The 12,361-nt window shown below is 36.3% G+C and overlaps 1 protein-coding gene and 1 long non-coding RNA gene across 12 annotated transcripts in view; one reads left to right on the forward strand and one right to left on the reverse strand.

The window, feature by feature from the left end:
- UBR3 (ubiquitin protein ligase E3 component n-recognin 3) overlaps nt 1-12,361 on the reverse strand; it is a 257,591-nt gene that overhangs the window by 192,606 nt on the left and 52,624 nt on the right. For 10 of the 11 annotated variants that reach the window (XM_032293027.1, XM_032293018.1, XM_032293016.1 and 7 more), the window contains exons 6-8: nt 10,248-10,314; nt 5,218-5,348; nt 3,131-3,359 (exon numbers count right to left, since the gene is read on the reverse strand). In XM_032293027.1, the coding sequence (XP_032148918.1) occupies nt 3,131-3,359; nt 5,218-5,348; nt 10,248-10,314 (427 nt within the window). The remainder of the gene's footprint in view (nt 1-3,130; nt 3,360-5,217; nt 5,349-10,247; nt 10,315-12,361) is intronic. The other variant, XM_032293026.1, reaches the window with a different exon arrangement.
- The window catches only part of LOC116561201, a 19,927-nt gene continuing 17,227 nt past the window's right edge, over nt 9,662-12,361 (forward strand). The window contains exons 1-2 of the long non-coding RNA XR_004273332.1: nt 9,662-9,740; nt 11,308-11,313. This is a non-coding gene — a long non-coding RNA (uncharacterized LOC116561201). The remainder of the gene's footprint in view (nt 9,741-11,307; nt 11,314-12,361) is intronic.

Raw genomic sequence — 12,361 nt, forward strand, 5'->3', positions numbered from 1 at the left:
GCTGCTAAAAAATAAAAAGAAAGTACAGAGATTCTGTTGTAATATCTGTGGCTAGTTATGGTTAGCTTTAACATAGTTAAAGCCTGTCCTAACACTCAGTGTAAAAATGGGAAAAGCTTACGATACTTTTAGAAAAGCAGCATTTATATATATAAAATGTTTTATGCTACCACTGAAAGAGGAAAAAAATAGTATGGCAAAGTTTGAAGGCTTCTAAAAATATTTTCAGACCTTGGCTGGAAATAATTTACTGCTAAAAAAAATACACGTATATTTAAAGATCTTAACAATCTCTACTTCAGCTTGTTGAAAATGCAATTGGTATAAGAATTTCCAGAAAAGGCTAACTGCATTAGAAACATATGTAAAAAGCAACTGATACCATATAATATGATTTCAGAAAAAATGCGAAAAGTGTAAAAAGCAGAGACGCTAGGACAAAGTGCTAAGAAATACCAACATTGACAAGACAAGTAGAGAAGACAGTTGGGCCACAGAAAGAGAATCAACAGTGTGAAATGCTATTGAAAATCAAGCACCATAAACTCTAAAGTATGACCACAGGCTTCCTCAACGTGTAGTTTACAAAAAGGGTAACCATAAAATTTATGATATAAACTGGGACACTTTTGAGCGTAAAAGGAATTGTATTAATAACTATGTCAGACTAATAGGCATAACTTAAGGCTGTTCTGGGAAAACTAGGACATATGGCTACGTGAGTCATGGACAACTTTGTAGAGAACAATTTCAGTAGAATGATGGGAGTGAACAATAGAATGAGGTAGGTTAATGAGTGACTTGTAGGTAAGGATATGAATATAAAAACTCAGGAAAGCTAGCTATTTCAAAAAAAATGGGAGGCAGACTTAGACACATCTTTTTCCCCAACATTAAATGTAAACCATAGGTAATAAGCACAGCTAAATCACCTAGTGAACAAAACAGACTCCAGATTCTTTTAAAAGAACAGGTACTTCTAAATTATGTTTTCTCAATTATGAATTTAAAACACCATTTCTGTGAAAAGTCTTTCCTTAAATATGTAATTCTATATAAGAATATCATTGATACAACTGAATGACAATAGATACTATTTCAAAAAGGAAAAAAGAAAAAGTAATATATGTTGATCAATCTCTAGGAAAGAAAAGGTCATGTTACATGAAGTTAGTAAAACTATAACATAAGGTAGCTTTTAAATTTTCCTTTAAAAAGTAAGAAGTAGATGGTTTAATGTAAATAATGTATTATGCTCACACTATACCTACAATGGGAAGGCAGAGTCACAAAGTAGGTAAGAAGGAGTACGGGCTTTGAAGTTAGACAGCCTGGCCTTATTGCTCAGAGCTGTGTAAGATCACAGATCACTGACTTCAACTACCTATGTCTCAGTGGCCTTGTCTATAAAATGGAGATGACAATATCTTCAAAGAATTATTGATGGTTAAATGACATAATGCATATGAAGTACTGAGAAAAGATTCTAGCATATAGTTGAGTACTCTAGAGATAGTAACTATCATAATTAGCTAGCTATTATATATAACGCATTATGCCTTGCACTGAGTTCATATCAATTTTGAGGACATCGTGTCACATCTGAGAACAGACAGATTATCAGTATAAGGAGAAAAGAGAAGCTGATATGCACAAAGGGGCAACAGTGAAACAAAGCAAGGCTCAACTATAAGATTTCTCCTCCTCAGAAAATAGAGAGGTCCTACAATTTAATTAATCTGAAGTATTGTTTGTTGTTAAAGTTTAGCTCCTCGTGCCAACAAGTAAAGACACATCCTATCAAAGTGACACTGGCTGTGTGAACATTAATAATAATAAGAGTCCTGACATTAGGAGCCATGAAATCCTTCTTAACTCTGTCATTTGCTAGCTGTATATAATCTATGGCAAATTGCTTCATTTTCCTAAGCCTCAATGTACTCATCTTTAAAGCAAGGATAATAATAATAATGCCAATCTCTGAGAGTTGCTCAGAAGCTTAATTGAAACAATATATGAATAGTATTCAACACAGTACCTGGTACATAGCAAATATTTAAATAATATATATTATTGGCTGGGCATGGTGTCTCATACCTGTAATCCCAGCACTTTGGGAGGCTGAGGCAGGCAGATCACCTGAGGTCAGGAGTTCAAGACTAGCCTGATAATCATGGCAAAAAAATTACTACCAAAAATACAAAAATTATCCAGATGTGGTGATGCATGCCTTTAATCATAGCTATTCAGGAGGCTAGGCAGAAGAACTGCTTGAACTAAACCCAGGAGGCGAAGGTTGCAGCGAGCCAGGATCGCACCACTGCACTCCAGCCTGGCGGACAGAGCAAGACTCTGTCTCAAAAAATAATAATAATTGTGTATATGTGTAGATATATAATATATAATATATATATATTATATATATATAATTTAAGGGAGGTGAAATTAAGATGAATGACCGTAGAGAAATGAGAACAGTAAGAGGTATAGAAACATTATGGCAGATTGAAGGCTATCAACCACATAGTGGGCACAAAAGAAGAATATAAGTTCCCACTAAGGGAGTAGAGAAAAGGCAAGATTTATTCCAATTTTTAAGTTATAAAAGAATAAGCATGTAAAAATATGTAAGACCGATAGCAACAAATCTATGATTAAAAACAGAAACATGTCTAATAAGGAAATGACTAAATTATGGTATAGCCATGATATTAATACCTGCACTTTAAAAAGTATTAAAATGCATGTTTTTGACATGTACACTATGGCAACTTTTTTTAAGTATTTATTGTATCTATAAATATAGTCATCACACAAAAAGAAAAGAAATACAGCAAAATGCTAACAACAGGTATTTGTGAATAACAAAACTATAAGTGCTTTTAACTTTTTCTTTAAACTTCACTGAAAATTTTCAAAAATGTTTGCAACAAATCTATATTTTATAATTTTTTTAAACAAGATGTTTTCAAGACTAGTTATACAAAGTTCACTAATAATACTAGAATAATATTAACTATACTAAGTTTTATTAGTAATTAGTAATATTACTAATAAGTATACTAAGCACACTAATAATACTAGAATCATTACACTGATAATAGAACTAGTGAATATAATTCTGAGTTACCTTGTAGCTCACTTTTAATAAGGCAACTTTCCATCATGTATAATAGCACAGTGACCATAATATCCAGCAGCTGACATTCTTCTGTTACCTGTCTGGCTAGCTCCTCATTGCTGAACAACTGAACACTAATATGCACAATTCTGTTAGACATTGTGTCTGATTCATGACTTTTCTTCAGTGTTTTCATAATGAAAGCATAATGCTGAACAAAAGTTTTTGTAAAAGCAACCTGTAAACATTTTAACAGAAAAAACACATTAGTTTTAATTTTTAATTTAAAACCATTTTCAATATATCATATTAACATTTTACAGCTATTCCTAATTTATAATAATGCCCAAGGTAACAAAAAAAATAATCTCAGTGGTGAGGGTAGTCTTTCGCTTTTTTTTTTGGAACATTTGCAAAATATTCTGATGGCCAAAGAAAAAAAAAATTTTTTTTTTTTTTCTGAGATGGAGTCTTGCTCTGTCACCCAGGATGGAATGCAGTGGTGCAATCTCAGCTCACTACAACCTCTGCCAACCTCCGCCTCCCAGGTTTCAAGCAAGTCTCCTGCCTCAGCCTCCTGAGTAGCTGGGATTACAGCCAAGGGCCACCATGCCTGGCTAATTTTTGTATTCTAGCAGATACGAGGCTTCACCATGTTGAAAAGGCTAGTCTTGAACTCTTGACCTTGTGATTTGCATGCCTTGGCCTCCCAAAGTGCTGGGATTACAAGTGTAAGCCACCACTCCCAGTCCAGTTTAAAAAAATTTTAAGACATTTTAAATTATTAAAATTGTAATAATAAATGCTGTGGTTTAAAACACAAGATATACTTTACTCACAAATGTATCAATTTACTGAGGTTAAAGTATGTAACTCTGTTCCGTGCTACCTACTTTAACAACAAAATCTAATAAAGTCTCAGCTATAAACTATTACAGAGGATTTAATATAACTAAATAAGTGAATCAATGTGATTATTTCAAAACAAATACCTTCTCCTTTTTGATCTGAAAGCTGACCACTAATCTGACTAAATGATCTGCAGGAGTATTTATTCTTACTTTTTTATTTATTAATTTTTTTTGGAGACCAAGTCTCACTCTGTCGCCCAGGTTGGAGTCCAGTGGCACAATCCCAGCTCACAGCTCAATGCAACCTCTGCCTCCCAGGTTTAAGCGATTCTCCTGCCTCGGCCTTCCAAGTAGCTGGAATTACAGGCATGCACCACCACGCCCAGCTAATTTTGTATATTTAGTAGAGACAGGGTTTCACTATGTTAACCAGGCCAATCTCAAACTCCCAACCCCTGATGATCTGCCCACCTTGGCCTCTCAAAGTGCTGGGATTGCAGGAGTGAGCCACCATACCCGGCCATACCTATTTTTACTCTTATTTCCTTTCTGTGTAACATGTACATTTTCTGTTGTTGTTGTTTTTTTTAATAGATATAAAGATACACAAAACAATGACACTAGTAAAGTGTCTCTCCTAACCTATACCATAAAAATTACAGCATGGTTTATTTTCTTTTTTTTTAATACGCTGAGCTTTGTCACTTTGCCATAACCACATGATGGTAACGTGTGGGTTCTGACTCCCTGGAACTAGAAACGTCACTTACCAACATTTGTATATGAGTCAATAACTGCTCTCTCTTTAGCTGTGGTGACCAAAAACTATTCAACCCATGCTTTTCCCAGCCTAATCTCACAATCTAAATTCAATTGTTCCCATTAAACCCTCTCATAGCACCTTGTAGTCTTCTTCAAAGGATTTAGAACAATTTGTAACTACATATTTATTTCTCTTAAAAAAAAAAAAAATGGCGTTTTCAACGTTTGTTCCCCAGCATTCCCTCCAGACAAAGTTCCATGCAGAAAAGCAATCCTTTGGAATTCTGCTCAGTAATGCTGCTTTGCCACAAAGCTCAGACACTGTGCCTTTTGTGCAGAACCTGTGTTAGCAAGGGAAGAAGCTACTGCTTGTTTATAGTGTAATATCAACCCCCACCTGAGAAATATATCCAAAAAAGATTTAGTAATGAAAAGGCAAAGAAAAAAAGCTAAGTTCAGAAAAGCAGGAAAATATATAGATACCTTATACTCTTGATCTGGAAGCATGTTGAGTAAGAAAGTTACCATCTTTTGGGGGAATTCATATTTTATAGTCCAAAACAATAGTTCTTCTAGGAAGCTTTTATGTTTCAAAACATCCATTATGGATTGATCTGCACAAGAAAAATGAAATTTATCAGTTAATGATTGAAGTTGCTCATCTCATTTAAACCTTATATAACTAATAACACATAAACCATATGTGAGTGTATCTAAAAATTAAAAATATGCCTTCAATAATGCAATAATATTGACAAGCTAGATTTCTACAATGTACACAGTATATAAGAAAAAATTTAATGCTTATCTTTTAATATAGAGCAGTAAGTGGAAAAATGAAGGGTGGAATGGATGCCCTTTTAAAATAAAAGTATTCAATGGAAAATAGCATTATCTACTGGAAAGTCTAAGGCCAACTGCCACTTCTTGAGGGCCAGTCGGTCTCTTGCAAAGCTCTGCATTCTTGCCAAGCTTAGTCAACAGAAGGTCTCAAGAGGTGTATGATGAACTAGTAATTTGAATACTTTCACTGTCTCTTTCTCTCACTAATTTCTTCCCCTGCAAATGAATTAGAAAATTCTGACTATTAATCTTTGTCAGAGGACATGATCTTAAGTTACTGTTCCGGATCATCAGCTCTACCACAAAGACATCAAGAGGATACAAGAAGTGTCAACCATGAATGTACTGGCTCCAGTGACACTGCTTAAGCAGGGACCGGACTTGGATGAGAAACCGGAAAAAACAGTATCTCACATGCATCAAAATCCTCAGGTACAGCCCTAACTATTTCACTGTTTGAAGTATCCTGCAGGATAACCTTGCAGAGTTTTTTTTCAATTAACACTACCCCAGCTTTATACTTCTAGTATTGAATAATGTGTTCATCCTACATCTCCCCAGGTAGTGGATCTAAATGAATAACAATAAGCTCAACATGTCATCACTTTTTATAAAACACTAAGTTTACTAAGGCTTGAATCAGTCCTTATTTTATTATTTTTTGAGATGGAGTCTCGCTCTGTCACCATGCTGGAGTGTAGTAGCGCGATACCAGCTCACTGCAACCTCCGTCTCCTGGCTTCAAACAATTCTCCTGCCTCAGCCTCCCGAGTAGCTGGGACTACAGGTGTGCGCCACCATGCCCAGGTAATTTTTGTACTTTTAGTAGAGATGGGGTTTCACCATGTTGGCCAGGATGGTCTCAATGTCTTGACCTCATGATCCTCCTGCCCCAGGCTCCGAAAGTGCTAGGGTTATAGGCGTGAGCCACTGCACCCGGCCCAATCAGTCCTTATTAGATAAACCTTAACACAGTTTTTTAATTAATAACTAAAGAAAAAATGACATCAAAGTATCCTATATATTCTGAAGATATTATATCTAAAGAGAGGCAAGCTCTATAGTTTCTAACTACAACTCCCTAATTCCATTTCAGTGGTGACATAAGTGATATATAGTAGTGGTTAACATATAAAGACAAGTACACTATACATCTTTTTTTTTAGAGTCAGGGACTCATTCTGAGGCCAGAGTGCAGTGGCACAATCATAGCTCACCGCAGCCTCAAACTCCTTGGCTCAAGTGATCCTCCCACCTTACCCTCTTGAATAGCTAAAAAATAAATTAGCAGGGTGTGCAAGACCACACCCTGCTAATTTATTTTTTATTTTTTGTAAAGACAAGATCTTGCTGTGTTGCCCAGACTACATTTCTTTATTATTAGAAATTAAGTTATTATTTTCAAAATTCAGAATTTTCTACTTATAAAACAGAAGTCTATTCCTCCTGAAACAGATCACCTCCAGGGTATGACAATGATTTTAAAACAGAAAGAAACAAAGATTGCAAGAAATAAGGTAAAATACAGTCAAAAGACTCACTGACAGATTCAAAGACAAAAAATAATAAAAACAGAGCCCAAGAGAATCAGGTAGCAAGAATTTAAGATTTATAACTAAAAATTGTAATATAGGCTTGACACAGTGGCTCACGCCTGTAATCCCAGCACTTTGGGAGGCTGAGGTGGGCAGATGGCTTGAGCTCAAGTTTGAGACCAGCCTAGGCAACATGGTAAAATTCTGTCTCTAAAAAAAATACAAAAATTAGCCAGGTGTGGTGGCATGCACCCGTAGTCCCAACTACTCAGGAGGCTGAGGCAGGAGAATCACATGAACCCAGGATACAGAGGTTGCAGTGAGCCAAGATCATGCCACTGTATCCCAGCCTGAGTAACATAGTGAGACCCTGTCCTGAAAAAAGTAAGTAAGTTACAATCCACAGCACATTGCTGTACCTAATTTAATTCTCACAATCCACTTAACACAACATGACTGATAATTTCACAGACTACCAAAATAAAAACCCTCATTGGTAAGTGCTTCTTAATTACTCACAAAGCTGAACAAAACTAGTACTATTAATCATAGAATTCATAGTTATGACTGCAAGCTTGCACTAGCCATATGAAAAGCCTGAAGCCATCATAATTATTATTAGTCAAGCACTTAAAAGAAAATATACATTAATGATGTTTTAAATCAATAAAACAACCTGAATATACCAGGAAAGCTGTGCCTTCTGCTAAAATGAGAATAGTTGCAGTTATGCAGAATTCAATTTTTTAATCTGCAGACAAAAAAAAAAAAAAACTCCAGCAATGTCTTCACTGTTGTTCTTAAAATAGGTGATGTCAGTCTCCCAAGATTTTAAAGCATATGTTATATACTTTATGTGTAATATTATGGAAATGTAATTAGAAATGCTTCTATTAGTTATGTTTGACTATATATCTTTAAATATTGACATGACTTTTAACAATGTGTAAACTACCTTAAGTCAAACTGTAAAAAGAGATTTCTGAAGAATCACGATGCAGTGTAATGCATGACTAAAGCAAAGGTTTTAATTAAGAGAGCAGAGTTTGGCCAGGCATGGTGGCTCACACCTGTAATGCCAGCAGTTTGGGAGGCCGAGGAGGGTGGATCACAAGGTCAGGAGTTCAAGACCAGCCTGGCCAACATGGTGAAACCCTGTCTCTACTAAAAATACAGAAATTAGCCAGGTGTGGTAGCAGGCACCTATAAACCCAGCTACTTGGGAGACTGAGGCAGAGAACTGCTTGAACCCGGGAGGTGGAGGCTGCAGTACGCCAAGATCGCACCGCTGCACTCCAGCCTGGGCAACAGAGCAAGACTCTGTCTCAAAAAAAAGAAAAAAAGATAGCAGAGTTCAAGTTCTGCAACTCACTAGCTCAATAATCTTGGAATCTTGGACATGCAGTTAAAGCCCTCGAGGACTCAGTTTCTTCACCCTTAAAATGTAAGTTTAGAGAACAGGCAGTGATGAGGTTAGCATAGCGTCTGGCCTCTTCCTTGCCATTACATATTTTCTTTTCCGTGCACTTTCAAGCTGTTGAACAAAATTTTTACAAAAATTGAACCATTCCCTAAGCTTCAGATATCTTCAAAATAAGGTCCGTTTTTGAAAATACCTCGGGTTCTAATTCACAAAGCCATTCCTTCCATGTACGTACTTAAACTGAAAATGATAACTGATGAAGTCTTAAATCTCTGTACTATTTCTTACCACTAAAGCAAGGAAGAGAAGGCACTCAATCCAAAACCACGTGTGAAAAAAGTTCAGGTATTTAAAAACAAATGAACAAAAAAACACTTCAACTTAAGTCCATACAAAAAATATCTTCAGTCAGAATGTGACCAGGCTGAAGGAAAACAATGACCTCCTATACCACAGCAGGTATTTTCTGGGCATCCCTAAAGCTTAAACTCAACTATGTGCCTAACAATTTTCAACTCAGATGTATCACGAGGACTCAGTTTGAGATTTGATAAGTTAAGGAGCCAGATGGTCATATGGGTTCCTAACTTCCTTCAGAGGTACAAGTTCTCTGCTGAGCCAGAAAAACGTGTGCATGTGTGCATCCTGGACTACAGATCAAATTCCACACTCTTTCCTAGCAACCCCCAAGTTAAATGCAGCAGCATAATAACTGAGACTTAGAAAAGGAAACTGCAACTCAAAGTACCTGCATGTTCCACCTTTCTAGGCAGTCCTAGATATTTTGCAAGATACACTTAATGGCAGAAGTAAGAAATTTCTTTTCATCAAAATAATATTTTAGCCTCTGGAGATTTTCTAAACAGACCACATGTTAAGATATGGAAATCCCTGGCAAAAATCTAAAGCACAGACTTGTCAACTAATCACAAGTATTCTAGAAAAGCTTTTAGTGACAGTCAAGTAAACACTGTGGTTAAAAGCTTAGGCTCTGGGATATGAATTAAGGATCTACCTGTCATTAGCCATAATCTCTAACATGTCACCATTTCTTCATTCATATAATGGTAAATGATTGTTAAATCAAACCTGCTTTATATGGTTACTTTGAGAATTAAATGAAAAAATGCATGTGAAGTGTTTAGTACTACATCTAACACATATAAAAGGTTCAATAAATATTATTCATTATTATTACTAATCTAGTCCCTCACTATAAAGCATATCTATACTACTTTCTCCTTTGAGTAAACATGTGAGTCCCTACTGAGCCTTTATTATGTGTTAAGTACTATTTGTTCATTCCCATTGTGTGTGTGTGTGTGTGTGTCTGTCTGTCTGTCTGTCTGTCTATCTCTGTCTCTCACCATGTCTCCCTTGTCTTTTTCACTCTAGAAATTGCATACTCCAGATTATAAAAGGAACTAGGCCAAACTACAAATTCAAGCCAAATCAATTAATCAGTGAAAAACAATTCCTTATGGGAGGGGACTCAAATATGATAATGCATATTTTGTGATGAAAATAATGAACAAAATCCAACAGTCATCCCTTAACAATACTTTCTGCAAGACTTATTAGATAAATCCAATAATGTAAGTCTCCCTTCAAACAGTTTTGATGTCAATACTGCTAGCCCATCAAGTATTTTTAGTGGTCAGGCATTTTTTAGAAGCATTTTATTCAAGGGGGAAAAAAAACAATAAAAATACCTTTGGTACCACTGCTTAGTTTTACCCTCTTTCTCTTGCCCAGACCTTGACTACCATCCTGATCATCCTGAAGGAAAATAAAATTAGCATTATACACAGTCACATTCATAAATTTATATACTTTATAAATGTGTTTACAAATTACATTAAACACACAATATATGCATGCTTACATACTACTAATCAACATCTATGTATTTGCTATAAAATATATTTCAGTGCTGTTAATTTTGACTTAAAAATATAGTGAAATATCCCTCATATTAAAACACAAGAGCTCGTAAATATAATCTCTGCTCCTAATGGAAGACTCTTAAACACCCCAAAATGCCAACGCAAAAATTTTCCTAACCTTGTAAATTAACATCAAATGCACAAAGAAGCTAAAGGGTGGAATGGGAGAGATTATTATAGGAAGGTAGGAGAGAAGAGAAGACTAAAACAATGAATAGAGGAAAGGCTTTGAGGAGTCTAAGACAAAATGAGTTGAGGAAATCAAATTTTGAAAAATAAGCATAACATATTAGAAGTTGGAGTTGACACTTAAAAATAATAAAAACAAATTAAAATATGCTTAGAAAAAAAATCCAAAAAGGAAATAGAGACATTTCTGCTCAATGTAATATACACATTCTAGAAAAACTTTGCAGTAAAAATAATGCTTAATGTCGGGGTGGGGAGGGGGCAAGGGGTGGACACTCACAATCTTTTCAAGTTTATAACCAGAGAAGTAACAACATCAATAACTGGTACCCAGGGAAATCATTTGCATGCCCAGGCAAACATAAGTAACAACATCAATAACTGGTACCCAGGGAGATCATTTGCATGCCCAGGCAAACATCTTGTGGTGGTTTAAGGCTGTATCAGAGCATATTAACACTGTATAACAGAGTAAGAAGGCCAGCCAGCTACGACAATGCAAAGAAAGGAATCTGCCTGTTGTAAAACCAAGGTAAAAGTAGTGGTGCACCTCTTGGGGAGGAAGCCCTAGGTGTAGGTGCTCATTTCGGATTTTCTTAGTATAGTGCTAAAAAGACTCCTGCTGTCTTTGCAGGAGAGTTCAGTTTTTTCCTCTCCAGCTAAAGGTTGTGATTCTACCTCACTATACCAGCTCTCCTAAACCAGGGAATGTTACATATGAATCAACAACTGCCACATTATACTGACATATTTTCCCTATTTTCCAAACACATATGAGCCAACTAATATTTATAAACAGGTGTGATAGTATTTGGCATATAGTCAGTTGTGCTAACAATGGTGCTGGTGGCAGGTTAGAACTGTAGTATAAAGATACTTTTCGTATAAAGATACTAAACTACAGTATTTAATATCTATGTATTCCAAGATACTTTTATCAATTAGCAGCCATCCAATCTCTAAAGCAGAAAAGTAGCCTCAGTTTTATGCTGTAGCTCTATTTACTGGTACAGCTTCCTTGGCCTAAATCTAATAGCTTTAACTTCAGGTTTCCTTAAGTTCAGCATCAATCCTCAGGGCCATTCTCTGGGGTTTTCCAGAGCTATCACTTAGCTCAGTCATTCAGCATTTACTGGGCACTTCAATATGTCCTCTCGGTTAATCTCCACCTTTGCCAGGCCCTTCTGACCATACACCTGGCAACAGAACTGACAGTCAAACTACAATTTCCTCCTCTTCTGCCACTCTCAGCTTGCCGCTGGAGAAATGCACCAGAATTAAATATGAAGCCTTAAAAGACAGAAGACAGACTCAGGAATATAAGTATACAGGGCCCAGGGGGTTCAGAAATTTGAGATTTCAGCTAATAGTCATTTATGAAACTGGCTCTCCAACACCTGAGAGAAAAGGCAAACTTGGAAAAACACGTTATGTCCCAGGTTAGGATTATTCCATAATTTCAAATATAAACTTCCTATGAAAAGAATATCCTTGGCCGGGCGCGGTGGCTCAAGCCTGTAATCCCAGCACTTTGGGAGGCCGAGGCGGGTGGATCACGAGGTCAAGAGATCGAGACCATCCTGGTCAACATGGTGAAACCCCGTCTCTACTAAAACTACAAAAAATTAGCTGGGCATGGTGGCGCATGCCTGTAATCCCAGCTACTCAGGAGGCTGAGGCAGGAGAATTGC

This window comes from Sapajus apella, unplaced genomic scaffold (genome assembly GCF_009761245.1).
Source record: "Sapajus apella isolate SASKATOON/1434 unplaced genomic scaffold, GSC_monkey_1.0 scaffold28, whole genome shotgun sequence".
Classification (NCBI taxonomy): domain Eukaryota; kingdom Metazoa; phylum Chordata; class Mammalia; order Primates; family Cebidae; genus Sapajus; species Sapajus apella.